At 41.9% G+C, this 17,626-nt stretch overlaps 1 protein-coding gene and 1 long non-coding RNA gene across 5 annotated transcripts in view; one reads left to right on the top strand and one right to left on the bottom strand.

Moving 5' to 3' along the window:
• LOC147030325 (uncharacterized) overlaps positions 1 to 12,643 on the top strand; it is a 25,286-nt gene extending 12,643 nt beyond the window's left edge. For both annotated transcript variants that reach the window (XR_015056312.1, XR_015056313.1), the window contains exon 2: positions 12,245 to 12,643. This is a non-coding gene — a long non-coding RNA (uncharacterized LOC147030325). The remainder of the gene's footprint in view (positions 1 to 12,244) is intronic.
• A 1,702-nt stretch (positions 12,644 to 14,345) lies between these two features.
• Positions 14,346 to 17,626, bottom strand: part of LOC147030324 (neuropilin-1-like) — a 77,976-nt gene continuing 74,695 nt past the window's right edge. For all 3 annotated transcript variants that reach the window (XM_085874250.1, XM_085874253.1, XM_085874251.1), the window contains exon 14: positions 14,346 to 15,844. In XM_085874250.1, coding sequence (XP_085730376.1) covers positions 15,279 to 15,844 — 566 coding nt within the window. In that variant the 3' untranslated portion in view covers positions 14,346 to 15,278. The remainder of the gene's footprint in view (positions 15,845 to 17,626) is intronic.

Below are 17,626 nucleotides of genomic sequence, written 5' to 3'. Positions count from 1 at the left end.
ATGGTACGGTTAGGATGATTGGTGTGCAGCGGATCGTGTTTCCCGCGCTTTCGGCGGAGAAGGCCATTTTTGATGGTCCCATGCTCGGTCTGCAGCTCCGGACCGTCTTTTTCATGCGATCAATCACCTCGATTCGGAGTCCGACGCAAAATGCTTACGTCACTTCTTTTGATACCCACGACCACTTGTGACGTCACGTGATTGTTGAAGGGAGATTGGAGTTGATGGAGGGGGGCGATGATGTGTGCGGACCATTACGGGGGAAGGGGACCATTCCAGCACATTACTGTACGTACTATGTAGATGGATTTTCCTCATCGGATTTCCGATCCTTCATTAATGAAATGCACGTGACACAAACCGCAGCGCACCCACAAGCCTGAGTCGGTGTACGACTAAAACAAGCATTCCCCGGGTTCTCCCACGTGAGGTCGACACCGCCGTGTTGTGTAAGATCTGGATCTCGAGTTTCTACAACGTGCAGGGAAGAAAGAGATCTTCACGAGACGTTCCCAGGGTAGACGTGCTGGAAAAGCTAACCGCCAATGATTCGAGCAAGACCCGAGGGGTTCGACCCACAAAGTTGCTGCCAAAGCGAAAGTATAGCTTGAAACCGGACGGAGTGTGTGTTTTTACATCGTTTGGAAACGAGGGATGGAGATTTGACATCCAAGGCAATTGGGTGCACCATGAGGATGACGAATCACAGCTACGTAAGCAGATGTACCGGAATGTTTGACTTTTGTGACTTGTGAGCACGATGCACACACAATTCGAATGTAAAATAGGATCGTCAGCAGCCTGGCTTGTGTCACCTTTCACTGGGGGGAGTGGTGGGGTGAGGGAGAAATGGTGGGGTGAGGGAGGAGTGCGCGGGGTTATCATCCGAAAACAAGAGCGAGAATTGCTCTGCAATAAGTGTCCTCTACCCGAGGTGATAGTTTCAAAGTCCACAAAGGGCATATCTGAAAAACTGATGAAATTCATACTGAAAATAATAATAAACTAGAAGGGCACGAGGTAGAGTGCGTGCATACCTCTGCCGCGCAATGCTATATAATAGTTTTTTGGCCCCAATCTCTCAATGTTGAAGAATCAACTTTTAAAATTAAAAACAATTCTCTTATCCGGATTCAGATTCGGATCTTCACTAAAATCGAACCAATTGGTTCTTGTCACACACCCAACCTTATCTATCAAGTTTTGTTTAAATCCGTCAATAACTTTTTGAGATATCCTGCTGTACAGTATATCGTTTTTGGCCCTATCTCAATTAGTCAGGTGGTGGCTGAGTGAAAAAATCGTTACAAGAGTGAGAAAAGCACCAAAAAGTTTTTATGAGTAGCTATGGGAATATAGATGTAAAAAAATCCCATGCTCCTAAAAATCAGTCCATATAAGGGTGTAAAATCCAACATGGCCACCGTGGACTCGTCATAATCCGTAAATCGGCATATTTTCGGTACTCGACCAGATAGAAACATGAATAAAAGGTCTTTATATTTGTTTGCAGATCCAAAAAATCCATTGAAATCATTGTTTGTTTGAAAGGATTTCAAGAAAAAAAAAAGTTGGCGGCCATATTTGACTAAATATGGTTCAATACGGCCATTGTTTAAATACCAGTGGTATCGATAATAATCGGAGTTCAAGCACACGAGTGCTTGGAGGGCTTCAGAGCTCTGGGAATGCTTCCAGACCCATAATTTTAGACATTAATATAGGCGTCTTGAGGTCATAGAGGTCGAGCTTGAACCACCGAGATTTCCATTTAGTTATTGGTATTTTCCTTAGTATACCCAGGCATCTTGCAGCAAGAGAGGTCTGACGTACCACTGAAACATTGAATTAGAGCTATCCGAGTTAGTAACATATCGCAGCAATTGAAGACATGAGGTGTGACTTTGTTGTGAAATTCAATCTCGTGGCTCAATTAATAGCGAAGCTAAAGAAACTAGACAGCCAAGCCAACACTTTGCTTTCACAAAGCAAAAAAGCCATCCACTTAAGGTATATCCTACGCACCAGTCATCTCCATTTTCAAGCCACCACTGGAGAAAGAGGATGCCTAGTCATTCAGGATGGGTTTAATCAAATTGTTGCCTCCGAAAACTTTCTCGGCGAACTCGACTACCTTGTCCGGTGAGTTCAGGTAGAGATGGGACTCAGCGACCACCGCCAACTGGAAGGGGCCGCACTCCTCGAACAATACACCAGGCACGACATTGATTGTGTTGCTATGATCGTCAAGCACTCCATTGCAATTGTCGAAAGGAAGTACAACATTTGTTTGGACTGTCACGTTTAGATGTCGATTAACGCCAATACTTCAGAGCTGACCTGTGCCGAGTATGGAAAGGTCCGAGAGTTGGTTGGAACCGTCTTCGATAAAGCACAGTTATACGACCAGGAGGGGCAGAATGTCAAATCGGGATCGTTCAACCCGAATCACCACTTTCAGTTCTGGATGGATCGCATCTTAGCCCGAGAGCCGGGGGAGGAACTCGGAGATAAAGATAACCCCGATAATACTTATGGAGAAAAACTCCTGGAGCAACTCCAGGAAATCATTCGGCACGACGAGAAAAACCATCGCTTACAGTTGATGACATCCGAGCAATGCTGAAAGAAATGGGGCGAACAGATGTGAATAAAAACTCTCCTCTTATTATGTGACGTCTCATGGGTATTGGCCCCCCCGTAGCTTCCTGAATTGATCTGCCAACGGGCAAAAAATATTTTCACGGAAGCCATCAAAATTTGGGACGGGTCCAACCCACTGGGCGGATGAACCGTCATTATTACCCATACTACATATCCAAGATCCTTGATGCAATTCTTCCGGAAGATACTGGTCCGTTGGCAGTAGAAGCGAAGGAGCTCTGGCAGGTCCTCTACTACATACACATGCAGGGATGGGCTACCCTTGAAAAATGCGCCAGGGAGTGGGGAAAAAAATGTTTAGAGCTTCCTGAGATATAGTGGACTGCCACTAGCTGGGCAAAGGCCCAGCGGCACTGGCTGCTCTAATTCTCGTGGCCTTTGAAGGTGGCAACTGGATCATACTTCGTCGCAAAGTTTGTTTTCTGTAATTTTTGGGCATAAAACGAAACCAAGATTTCTTTGCCATACAGATCACATAATTTATAAGTCCAGGGTACTGTGTTGAGCACATGAACGACTTTAAATAACTCATTAGTCCATCTCTTTGGATACCCCTTCTCAAGGTGTGATTTCCATCGGTGTATTCGTACGACATCGCCAGCTCTAAACTTTGCTTTCCTCCGATGAATCTCCTTCTCATATTTTAATTTTGCGAATGTTTCTCAGAGTTTCGATTTTGCTCTCGAGTGAACCGTGTCATTGTAAGCATTTACAACATCTTGTATGATAGAAACCCATTTCTTTTGGCCGAGATGAGGAAACTTTTTGTGCAATCTCTACTTCAAAGTGCGATTAAAACGCTCAATGACAACAGCCTTTCCTTCATTAAAGGTACTGTACAATGGAATACTATAGGCCTTCAGAAAATCCATAAATATTCTATTATAGAACTCTGTTCCCTCATCAGTCCATACTTTCTTTGGCTTCCTTTTACTTTTACTAAATATCCCATTGAAGGCGAACATAAGAGTACTTCCCCTTTTGTTTTTCAAAGGAACAACCCACACATATCTACTCCTCAAATCAATAATGGTTAAAGCATACTTATATCCCGTCATTATTAAGTTCAATCAAATCAGCGGACCAAATGTAATCAACTTCCTTAGAATACACCTTCCTTCTTTTAAACTTTGTAATCATCGGTTTATGTAATTCATAGGCTAATTGCTTTTCAGGCTTAATGGCATCAATTTTTTTTCCTCTAAAGTGGAGACACCAAGTCCCAGTCTTAATTTAGCACTTGTCATCTTCTTCACGATAAATCTATCAACTTTCTCTCTCAACGTTGGATTTCGTATCAAAGATAAATTGTACATTTATCTTCCGGCTTCGTGTTTCTCATCTAAAATAGTGCTCTCCCCAAAATCAATATCGTGTTTCATACACACTTCATCAACCCTATTGTCAGCTTTGTCAAATCTCTTATCCAGGTTTGTGCCAGGACCACAGAACGAATAATACCTTGGTAGATGTAGTTCTCCGGGTATCCCAGTCATTGTAAATTTACTTCCTGGTAGCGATTTTTGTATATCTCCTCCACTTTTCTGCTTAGAAATGAATCGACTCTTTTGAGTTCCACACACCGTACATATTCCTTTCTGAATAACTATTTTCACTTTTTAGAATAGAGATATTTCTAGTCTTGGTTTTCTTTCTGCACTTGGCACAACGAATCATTCTATTTTCGCTCGTGCAGGTTATAAGAAGCTTTTTTGCTTTCAACATCAACATTTGAATTCTTTTTTGAACAAATAATGATTTTAATGGATTCCTTGTAACCAAACACATATGAGAAGACATTTTAATCTTGTTTCTATCTGGTCTAGTCCCGAAAATATGACGATTTATGGATTTTGACGAGTCCGTGGTGGCCATCTTGGATTTTACTCCCTTACAGTCCATTAAAAAAAAAATTCCGTGAGCAACTTTAGGCACATATGAGGTGATGAAGTTTGCGGTGAAGTTTCATCGAAATTGTGTGGTTTCAAAGAAGAAGTTACAAGCGTTTATGGATGGACGGACTGAGACACGCCATCCCATAAGTTCCCCAGAACTACGTTCCAGGTGAGATAAAACAGCATTGTAACTGGATATAATACATGTACAAAAAGAAAAGACAGCAACGATAATTGAGGTTTCATTACCCAGCGATTATGGCCAAAACAGTGCAGAAATCAAGAAAATGACTGAATACCAGGATCTCGAAAATGAAGTGAAAAGATCCTGGAAGCTGAAGAGCACCAAAATTGTACCATTGATATATAATTGGAGCAATGGTGATGATGAAGGAGAACCTGCGGAGATCTTAAAAACCATCCATGGAAATATTAATACAAACCAACTACAGTTGGAATCTGTAGAAAGTCTATACCCCCTTTCGAAATTTTCACCTTTTGTTGCCTTATAGCCCAGAATTTCATTGCATTAAATCGGATTTTTTTCCACCTTCATTTACACATCGTAACCTACAACTTCCAAGTGGAAAACAAATTCTACAAATTTCAGAAAATTAATTAAAAATACAAAACGAGAATATCTTGATTGGGTAAGTATCCACCACCTAATAATATAAATTGTAAATTAGCTCAGGTGTCACAAATCATCTGCAAAATCACACACCAAGTTAATTGGCCTCCACCTGTGTTAAATTGTTGTAATTCTGATTATCTAATCCCATTGGGACCATTCTCTGTGCCCGAGCGTTGGTGCTGCCTAAGCAGTCTCCTTGGCGATTGGACACAATCCTGGACAGATCACCACTCTGACACAGATCTGCAAAAATAATTTAATATTGTCAAAATAAAATCACCTGATTATATCAGAATAAAATCAGTTGTTCCTGGAGGTTTCCTCTGCTGGGTAGTGCATTTCACAGCAAATACTCAACCATGAGACCCAATGAGCTTTCAAAAGACCTCCGGGATAAAGTTAAGGAAAGGCACAGATCAGGGGATGGGTATAAAATATTTAAAAGGCTTTAAATATCCCTTGGAGTACAGTTAAGATAATCATTAAGAAGTGGATGGAGCATTGTACCACCGAGAGCCTGCCGAGATCAGGCAGTCCCTCCAAACTGGATGACCAAAAAAGGAGACTGATCAGGAAGGCCACCAAGAGGCCAATGGCAACTTCCAAAGAGCTACATGCCTTTGTGGCAAAGACTGGTCACTGTGTACATGTGACAACAATATCCCAAGCACTCCACAAGTCTGGCCTGTATGATAGGATAGCAAGAAGGAAGTCATTACTCAAAAAAGCCCACCTTCAGTCCCATTTGAGGTATGTAAAACACCACTCTGGAGATTCTGAAGTCATGTGGCAAAAAGTTTTTTGGACTGACGAAACCAAGATGGAACTTGTTGGCCTAAATGCTCAACGTTATGTTTGGTGTAAACTCAACACAGCAGATCACACAAAGAACACCATCCCTACTGTGATGCATGGTGGTGGCAGCATCATGTCATGGGGATGTTTCTCATCAGCAGGGACTGGGTCACTTGTCAAGATAGAAGGGAAAATGAATGGAGCAAAATGCAGAAAAATCCTGGAGGATAACCTGCTGCCATCTGCAAGAAAGCTGAAATTGGGTATAACTTGGCTTGATTTCCAATCATCAATTTGGTTTCAGACCAGGTCACTCTACCCTGGATATGCTGCTACTGCTCTCCCATCAATGGATGGAGGTCCTCAATGCCAGACAGGAAATCCGAGCCGTATCCCTGGACATATCACGTGCTTTTGACACAGTCTGGCACCCTGCCCTACTCACCAAACTCTCTTCCCATGGTATTCAAGGCCATCTCCACTCATGGCTCGCAGACTTCCTCTCCTGTCGCAGTCAACATGTGGCCCTAAATGGAGTTCTTTCATCCCCTCTTCCTGTGCAGGCTGGAGTTCCTCAAGGTAGCGTTCTGGGCCCTGTTCTTTTTCTGGTTTTCATCAATGATCTCTAGGACTCTCTGGAAAATCCTCTATTTCTCTTTGCCGACGACTCCACCCTCTGCCGTACCATCTGTCATCCCTCAGACCGGCAAGCAGCAGCTTCTTCGCTCACTGCAGATCTGGATAAAATCACAAACTGGTCCAACACGTGGAACATGTCTTTCAATCCAGACAAATCTCACACTCTCACTATGTCTCTTCGAAAGGACCGTTTACAAAACCCCCCCATCCACTTTCTCAACAATCCTCTGGAAGAAGTCTTTTCTTTCAAGCTTCTGGGTCTCACTATCTGCCATGACCTTTCCTGGGAAAGTCACATTTCCAACCTCGTCTCAAAAGCCAGTCGCCGACTGGGAATCCTCCGTCGTGCAAAGTCCTTCCTCGGCCCTCTTGAGCTCCTGACCACTTACAAAGCTTTTGTCCGTAGCCTGATGGAGTACTGCTCTCCCCTCTGGGCTGGTGCTCCTGCCTCCCACCTTTCTCGACTTCACGCTGTCGAAACCAGGGCATTTAAGATCATCGGCATCTCCCGCAATGAAGCTGAGTCTTTGGGCCTCTCACTCAATCACCGCAGGTTGGTCGGTGGTCTTTCTGTCTTCTACCGACTCCTCTCCAGCCTTGCCCCCCCTGCTCTCTCTGCGATTTGTCCCAACCACATTTCCACAGGGCGCTCAAGGTCCGCCAACAACCCCCTTCTGGTAAAACTACCAAAATCACGAATCACTGCTCATCTTCACTCTTTCATTCCTCTTTTTTCCCGCCTTTGGAATAAACTTCCTCACTCTATTCTTTCCCATTCTTCCTTCCAGGCTTTCAAAACAGCTGTTCACCACCACCTCTTATCTTCCCCCATCCAAATCCTCGATCTTTTCTACCCCCGATAATCCACCCAAGCCCACAGTTCACCTGTGTCTGTTCCCCAATGTTTTGTCCCTTCCACTCCCGCCCCTCTTGTCTCATGCCTCCTTGCTGTGAGTTGTGTGTTCGCTCTCATACGAGCCTCGACCAAGGTATACAAAAAAAAAAAAAAAAAAAAAAAACTTTTTACCTTTCAGCATGACAATGACCCAAAGCACACCGCTCTTGCGACACTGGAGTGGCTAAGGAACAAAAAGATAAACATCCTTGAGTGACCCAGTCAGAGCCCTGACCTAAATCCAATGGAAAATCTGTGGCATGACTCGAAAATTGCTGTCCATCAATGCTCCCCATGCAACTTGAATGAGCCTGAACAGTTTTGTGCAGAAGAATGGGAAAATATTGCCCAATCAAGGTGTGCAAAGTTGGTCGAGACCTATCCCAACAGACTCACAGTGGTAATTGCTGTCAGAGGTCCTTCCACCGAGTATTAACTCAGGGATCCAACCAAGATATTCTAGTTTTGTATTTTTAATTAATTTTCTGAAATTTGTAGAATTTGTTTTTCACTGGAAAGTTTGTTGGTTACGATGTGTAAATAAAGGTGGAAAAAGTCTGACTTAATGAAATTTGATTCCAAGCTATAAGGCAACAAAAGGTTAAAAATACACCAATACAGGAGCGAGATAACGAAGCATCAAAAATATACTTCGGAGTAGAAGAGTGCCACCAAATATGACACAAACAAATGCGTAAAACAATGACCAAAGAATGCGCGTATAACAAGGCTGATACGTTACCCCGAGAAACATAATCACAGCCATGAACAAACTCGCAGTACGAGTGTTCCAATACAGTTGCAGAATAATAAACTGGCCACAAACGGAAAAAAAAAACGAGATATCAAAAAAGGAAACTCCTCCCCATCCACAGAATGTTCTACAAAAATCAGTGTATCCCGAGAATGGACCTGTCAAGATGAGGAGGAGGTCGCGGCCTCATGGAGCCAACCCAGTACACAGAGTGACAACATGAGGATTGGCTGAATACGTGAAAAGTGGGACACACTACAGAATCCAATTACTCTTGGAGTTTTAGGACTTTGTAGATTAATTGGTCCTAATGAACTTCATACTCATTAAGACTCATTATCTTTCCTCCTGGACAAAAATTCGGAAAAATCGCTCAGGCAAGCTGTTGACATTGTTCCATAGAACCATTATACCAAACCAGAAGCAAAAACTATGAATAGTCTACGAGTTTTAAGACTTTGAAGATTAATTGATTAGACCAATTAACTAAGTCAATTGGTGACAAATGTGAAATTTTATTGCGGGAGGTTCTGCGGCATCTCCCCAAATGTCATCCCTCCGAGTTTCAAGTCATTCTGACCACACGTTGCACAATAATGATGGAAAGATCGATTGTGAAGAGACGAAAGGATGGACGGACGGATCGACGACATGGACCCCCATTCTATAAGTCACTTCCTTCGGAACTGACTAAAAACTATGAATAGTCTCCAAGTTTTAGGACTTTGAAGATTAATTGGTCCTAATGAACTTCATACTCATTAAGACTCATTATCTTTCCTCCTGGACAAAAATTCGGAAAAATCGCTCAGGCAAGCTGTTGACATTGTTCCATAGAACCATTATACCAAACCAGAAGCAAAAACTATGAATAGTCTACGAGTTTTAAGACTTTGAAGATTAATTTATTAGACCAATTAACTAAGTCAATTGGTGACAAATGTGAAATTTTATTGTGGGAGGTTCTGCGGCATCTCCCCAAGTATCATCCCTCCGAGTTTCAAGTCATTCTGACCACAGGTTGAAGAATAGTGATCAAAAGATTGATTGTGGACAGACGGACGGACGGACAGACGGACTGACGGATGGATCGACGGACATGGACACCTCATTTTAGAAGTCACTTCCTTCGGAAGTGAGGGCCTCGGCTGATGTTCCATAACATGGTCGAGGATGGTTGTGGATGTCGATTACTCGTAAATACTCTTCCATGACCTCCAACCCCAAGCAGCAGCAGCAGCAGAATAACACCAACGGATAAACAAAAGTACAAAACCAAAGAAGGCTGGCAATCATCATATGCAATGACATGGCGATTAGAAGATGGAGCGCCTGTGTTGAGTTATGATGACGTTCGACATGAAGGTTCATTTTATGCTTTTCCTATTTTATACTTTCACTCCAGGGTGTCCGACTCATAAGGATAATCTGGATTATCGACTTGGTGTGTCCAATCACTGAAAGGCACCAATATCCACTTTGCACCTGTTTATGCTAATTTACATTTGACACCTCGCTGGCATGTGCACTTACCTTTGAGTTGCATAGCCTGGGTTAGATTCCCGATCTGACTATAAACTGTTGGAATGGTGATGCACATTTGCATCCAGGGCATTTCATCAACAGGTATACTGACCGCCCCTCAGATAAACCGACAGTCGGGTATCTCGTGTGATAGCATTAGCTCATGGATGTTGAAGATCCCATAGTGCGTCTTTCATGATTAGGTGTTCATGACTTTCATGACTCGAACAAATTACAAATTCCTGCCCAAATCACCTTCAATTGAATGTCATACCTGGCCAGCTGGTTTGTGTGGCTTTGGTCAAAAACTTTTCCCAGCCAACTACACACGACAGTGGCAATAATTAGAGCAGCAGCAGCAGCAGCAGCAGTAGTCATAGTAGTAGTAGAAGTTGTAGTATTTCACTGCATGTGGGAAGCGAAAAGCGGGGTTAAGCAATTTGTTAGTTTCTGTCGATCTGTCTGTCTGTCCTTCCATCTACAAACGTCGGTTTATGATCGATGAACAACTTAATTTCAATTTAATGTTATATTTTGAACACGAATTGGAACTTGTTGGTTAGCAGTAGTTTGGCTCTGAATCCATCCCAATCGGGCATGTGCAGAGGAGTGAGATTAAAAAAAAAAATATTTCAACTGCGTCTGCCTGTCTGGAAATCAAACAAAATTGAAAATCATTCCAAACAGGAAACTGAGTGTTATTTTTAAGGATGTCACAAAGGACACAAACATGAATAAGTAATGTTATGTGTAAAATAAGGTGGTGTAAAAGATGCTGCATCAATGGTTGTAAACTTCGGAATGTTTTTTTTCTACAACCCTTAAAATATTTATTTGATTTCATTTGAATTATATACTTAGACACTGGAGAACACAAGTCGCCTTATTGACACTTTCAAAACCCTTCCGTTTCGCAGTACTTGGACAAAATATCACAGCATGTTACGTCATCACGCCAAATCAAATTTGCCGCTCGTAGACCCGCCCATGTCGTTGTTTCTAAAGATTGCGTGGGGGTAAGGTGTTCTGTGAACTCTAGTTTTGTTTGGTTTTGTTTCTGTTTATATCTTACCACTAATCCTTTGAATTTCTGTGGCTTGCTGTTTGGCAAATGGATTCACCTTGCTCTAATGTATCTATCAGCTGCACCAATTTTTTTCACCGACCCTATTATAGGGCATTAAGAGTCACCCTCAAAGTATGGACTAGCATCATGCCTAGACGTCTTGTATACCAGACCAGACAGGGCATTAACAACCCAGTTCCCAGCACAGAATTTTCAATATCGTGTCTCTTGGGTTTTTCAAAACAATCGTCATGAAATGGTAATTCTCTGCTGACTGGCTCAGTTTCCACAAGCTTAGAAGCGAAATCCCCAATCCTGCAGGTACCTTTGGCAATATTCGAACCCTTAAGTTCTGGGATGCTCGCCCACTAGGCCATGGGAGTGCCGAGAGCCAAAATTCCTCCATATTTGGGTGTGAGCAATATGAGATCAAATGAAAGATGACCCGACACCTGTTCTTATTGAAAGAAAACTGAGAGGGCCTATAAAAATGCATTATTAAGAAAGTGTCATGTCCTGTTACAGCTGCGACATATCACTCCCTGATTGGCAAGATTAATTTTGAATAGAGCACATAATTGTCATGTTGCCGGAATCAGCACTTTTCGGAAGGGTGTGGATGTTAAAGCAATTAACTTTTCACAATATCGACTCCGACTCTCTCGGGTGTCCGAACACATGGCCTTTCAGATTTATCTTTGGAACCTCCAAGCCTCAAGAGTCTGCTCGGTCTTCGCAGCCTATGGGGACGCGATGCTTCAAAGTGTCGAGAAAACAAATCCAGGAACTGTTGACGAGAGTGCGCCTGCTTAAACAATCAGCTCCTGAATGGCACCACTCATTAACTATGGCTGCATTCAAGCCTATGGCCTGTGTACCACAAGGGAATACGTCTGCTCACTGACAGCTAAACTGTGCGCCTGCAGTGCTCGAATGCAGACTGACATGTCCAGGCACTCGATGTTGGAATATGAAGGTAATAATAGAAATGCCAGACAGGGGAAAAAGGCCTCTGAGACCACTATATCCGTGTCACCACACTTTATTACGAGCTACGCAGACAGATTCCTATATATTAATTTAAAAACACTGTTATTATTTTCATACCTTTGTTTATTGATGTTGTTTTAACGTTGTAAGCAAAACTTAGCCAAGTAACCTGAACCTCTGACCTCATGCCCTTTTACCTTTTGCTTTATGGTACGTCCACACATTCTAGTCTTGTATAACTTTTCCTTGCTTCGTTTGAGATTGTGGATGTTTTCCCATTTTCTTAAGTTAAAGCAGCATTGAGCTATACAGAGTGAGCCAAAAAAGTGGGCTCCTGGAAAAGTTGAATAACCTTCATAGTTTTCATTCAATCCCTTTCATTTTCCAGCAGGTCTGAACTGAGGACACGATGCTTCATGACCAAAATCAGGAAGGTCACCCAAGAATTGCTGCTGTTGCTGACTCAATCTTCCATAGTCCCAATAAATCTCTTCAGGACTGCTGTCAAGAGCTCAACATCAGCAAAGAAAGCGTGAGGATAATTTTGATAACAGTGCATACAAGTCATCAACAACCTTGCTCGACGTGTGGACTTCTCCTTTGAGCAAAATGGTGCTCATTTGGAGCACATCATCAAAGATCAATGTTGTCAGTAATTTCATTGCAAAATTGTCAAATTTCTTTGAAGACAACTGAAGTTTTCAGTGATATCTTGGCTGTGAGTGAGTCATGTGATCTTCAAATGTTGTTAAGTTTGATTAGATAATATTAAAGTAATTAAACTTTTCCCAGAGCCCACTTTTTTGGATCACCCTGTATGTGTGTACGTAAATATATATATATATATATATATATATATATATATATATATATATATATATATATATATATATATATATATATATGACTTTGAAATAGTTCAGGGCATTCGTTGGTATGCTCGAGCCAGGGTCAAATTGCATATTTGCTCTTGAGGTTTATTTACACTTCCAAGGAATGAACAAAAGCAAAATAAGACCAAGGGACTGACACTTGGAGAGTAAGGCAGAAAGATCTCTGCAGGGCAGTATCATGGACCGGTCCCCAAAAATAGCAGGGTACAGAGATTACCCATAGATGTGAAAAAAACTTATACAGTATTGTAAAAACAACACAGTTTCTTTCTGGAAGGTAGGTTGGTAGGGAGGTACTAAGTATGCACAACAAGTGATGTGATACTACTAGCAAAAAAGACCATGTAACAAGGCAAAAACAGACAAGAGCGCCAAAACCACAAACACCTTTACTGATAGAAAGAGGGAAAAAACAAAAATAAAAGTGGAATTAGAAAGTGGACGTGACAAAACAAACACGACAGAGGAAAGGGGTTTAAAATGCAGAAAGATAAATGTATTTCACAACCTTTGCATATCATTAGCATAATGCATGTCGTAAGCAAAATTGTAATCTAGGATTATCTACTCACATCGAAGCACAATGGCTCGGAAAGGTATTGACAGTTGGAATAACGGATATGCTAAAAATCAAACTTTGATATATATATATATATATATATATATATATATATATATATATATATATATATATATATATATATATATATATATATATATATATATATACATATATATACACATACAGTATATACATATATATATATATATATATATATATATATGTACACACATACATATACGTACACACAAACACACAACCAAATTTCCACTATGGTTATACTGCATCCTATGTAGTGTACTGTATATGTGAAAAATAACTTTTTTACCTACTTCATATCAAAAATAGCACAAAATTCATGCACACATCACTAATGCAAAGAATGTACAACAAAAACTTTTGACTATTTACAAAAAGACAATATAAAAATATACAAATATGTTTGTGTACAATTTGGCAGAGTACTAAAAGTCCCATGTTAATCTATTTTGGCATAAAGTCCAAGGGCATGGGGCAAAGGCTCAGGTTTCAATCCAACATTCAACACCGACCTTGCCTTGTTTGTAACATCCATCGTCACTCACGTTTTGTACTGATCATGATGTCATCATGACGCAAGAATCACTGTGTCTTCATGTGCAATTGTTAAAAAAAATGTCAACGTGCACTTCATCCTCGCTGAAGCAGGAACGGCAGCTGCAGTTGTGATCTTTTGAGGGAATCCTTCCACGACATGTCATAACTCCAATTGAGAACAGTATTTGATTTTCTGATTGCTCAATAAATGTAACCTTACATAAATATGCACTTCTGCGGTGTACGCACGCACGCACGCACGCACGCACGCACGCACGCACGCACGCACGCACACACACACACACACACACACACACACACACACACACACACACACACACACACACACACACACTACAGAGCACATGACGTGAGTGAGTGAGTAATGAGGTGTTCCTTTTACATACGTCTATTTTCCTCTTTGTTGTCTCAAGCATCGTGGGACACGGAAACACGACGAGTTACACATTCTGTGTTGATATCCTCATTACATTTGAACTTGTACCTCTTTGCAGACATCATCACTCATATCCATTGACAAATCAAGATTATTCAGAATGTATGACAGGAGGTCAATATACATTGGGATTGGAGTCCCATGATGTAGCAGATGGTGTGCTCCGCCCACGAGCGAGAAAACCCGGGTTTGATTCTGGTGTGGGGTGACACTTAAGGCATATTCTTCACTTCAAATGCCTCAAACATCCTTGCTGTAAGTGGGACCCCAAATGTTGTTCCATTGGTGGATCACTTTTCGCAGTAGGCTTATCAGTCCCGTCGTTGCGAGGAGCAAGTGGTTTGGTCTTCTTGGAAGTTCCGAATAACACCAGGTTACATAGCTTGCTCTAACAGAGTGTGGATTCTGTGGAAGCGACAGTTATTCATACACCCTATTGCTCACATGTCAAACGTGACCGGTCATCTGGCTAAGGAGAGCAGCCATTATCTTAATATGACAGTTGAATGAGTATTGTGTGCCACATATGAAACACCCAGAAGCATGACTATGATACATGTGATATTGACAGAAGATGTACAGAACTACACGTGACTGCTGATGTGGACCCCCCAAGTTGACAGGACAGAGTTCCACCAGAAAGTTTGGAAGGTTGGAGAGTATATAAGGCCACGGACTCCTGTTTAAAAACGATTCAAGAGTAACTCCTTTAAATCCACTATCATATATTTCATGCCCTTTATTTCCTGTGAAAATATTTGCTTTTCTTGATTGCTGAGCATTCTAACGGAAGAAATGGGCCCAACTTGCAAAAGGCACAGAACAATCGACTTCACAACAGAACAACTGCTGCAAAGTAGAAGTAAAGGTGGCCGGTGGGTTATTGCTATTTACTGGAGACCTGTGCCAGACAAGTCCGGAAAAACTGCAGGCTTCACACCTGCCTAAGGCCCACTCGTACTGGAAATGCATCGTCACCCATGTGGTGCTCTCCATTTCCAACTGTCATGGTGGATGGTAAACAAACTGTCTGCGAGTCATCCCGTAACTTGGCTTCAAACTGGCCATTATTCGTCAGGGTTCTGGGGATCTCAGCTGCATAGTAGTTCGGATCACACGATCCTCTGAGCTCGGCCGGCTGAGAAGCTGCCATGATGCCCATTGTGACAAAGTGACCATCATCCCAGCCGTATCTAGTGTTGGGCGGCGCCTGTATCTCAGAGTCCATTGCTTTGTCGGACGAAGCTGACTCTTTTGCCGAGGCTTCACGCTCCCCGCCAGTGCGAGACCACACGCAGCACAGGAGGATTGCCATTGTTATGGCTCCAGATAGAAGTCCAAGTGAACTCAGTACAATTCCGACCAGCAACATGGCATTCAGACTTGTGGGCAAGCCTGTGGGCCCCGGTTTCATGAGGATGGCCGAGCTAAGACCGCTGCTTGTTCCATCACTGGACCGGCTGGACGTGACACCGGATACTGTGACTGTTTGATCTTCATCTAAAAAGACAAAGCATGATTGTAATCACACACACAATAACACAATGGCATTATCAGACACAGATAATGATGTAATAGTTTTATAGCTTTGGAAAATGTAGAGTACGTGAAATAAACATTTTATCTTTATATCTTCAGATGATCCAAATGACATTCACTGGACACAAATTGCCTTTTTAAATGTATTTATTACTTCTGCCACCGGAGGTTGCTGGAGGTTATGTTTTCATTCCAGGTTGTCTGCCTGTCTGTGAACAGGATATCTCAAGAAGTTGTGGACGGATTCAAACGAAATTCAGTGGGCAGGTTCGGTGTGTGATAAGGACCGGTTTGTTGAGATTTTGGTGAAGATCTGGATCCAGATCTGGCGACTAGAATTTTTTCATGATTTGTGATCATTGAGAGATGGGGCCAAAAATGATATATAGCATATTTCAAAAAGTTGTGAACGGATTCGGACGAAACTTGGTGGACAGGTTGGGTGTGTGACAAGGAAGAATTGATTCGATTTTGGTGAAGAATCAGATCTGGATTTTTGCTTCAGGTGCAGATCCAGATCTGGCCTTTCAGTGGGATACAAAACATAAACTGTTCAGCCTGGTGGAAGTGCAATTTTAGTTTATACAGTAACCGTAGACTCATTGAGGAGGTTTTGCATATTGTCTGTCGGAGAAGGACATGAACGAAATGAGCCTGAGATCTATTCATATGGGAATGAACCTGAAACTTTTGCACCAGGAGCTAGGTGCTCAGGTGGAAGACCCAATGTCCAACCCAATGTTAATAACTCCAACCCAAAGAGTCCAACCCAATGTTAATAACTGATGCGGGATTCAAACAAAAACAAATCTTTCCATTTAAGGAACTATAATCACAAACAGTCATTGAATTATAACTGATATAAACTTGGGCAAAATATGCTTTTTGTATTCTTCGAGGTAATTATGTTTTGTGGAGATTATTAATTGGTTTTAATTACAAAACTTTACCTCCTTTGCTGGTTTCCTAAATATCTGGAATCAAGCAGTATCCCTTTGGAAGTACATCAAATGGCTTCAGGTACAAGCCCAAGACAAGTCGGTACAATTCCGACAAGAAACATACCATTTAGGAAGGATCGAGGGGTACATAGATATTGGCAGGAATGGTGGGTAGCTGAGATACGGATTCCTGATTGGATACCTGTGTAGTGATTGTGATGTCTGTGAAAGAGTCTCGTCCAAAGGTAAAATGCACATTCTCTGTGTTCTGTGTTTGTTAATTCCTCACCTGACAATCGTTTTCACCTCCCCCACTCCCCCCCACCCCCAAGCCCAAGTAATTATTGTGGAATAAAAAAAATGTGGTCATATTATATAAATGTATAAAACACCCTGGTAATGTCTGTGCTTGTCCCGTTGCTCTCATTCCCATTCCTCCACCTCTCACACCCCTTCCCCAATGAATTTAATTGAATGTGGAGGTGTAGCACAGGCTTGACGGGCCAAATAGTCTCCTCCAGAACAAAGGTCGTTGTGTAATGTAATGACCTTGATTGTCATTACGCTGTGCATGCGAAACGAAGAGCGGGGTTGAGCAATTGGTTCACTTCTGTCTGTCCATCTCCTAACGTCAGTTTATGATCGAGGAACAACTTGATTTCAGTTGAATGTTACATTCTGAACATGAATCGGAAAACAAACCTGCAAGTTAACAATACTTTGGTTCTGAATTAGTCCCGATCGCACATATACAGAGAGGAGTGAGATAATTTTTTTTTTACACTGTCTGCCTGTCTAGCAG

The sequence above is a fragment of the Eptatretus burgeri genome, chromosome 3 (assembly GCF_056783735.1).
Source record: "Eptatretus burgeri isolate ZD-2024b chromosome 3, Ebu_testis_v1, whole genome shotgun sequence".
In the NCBI taxonomy this organism is placed as follows: Eukaryota; Metazoa; Chordata; class Myxini; order Myxiniformes; family Myxinidae; genus Eptatretus; species Eptatretus burgeri.
The sequence above is the reverse complement of the archived record's forward strand: the minus strand, read 5'-3'. Positions and strand labels throughout refer to the sequence as shown.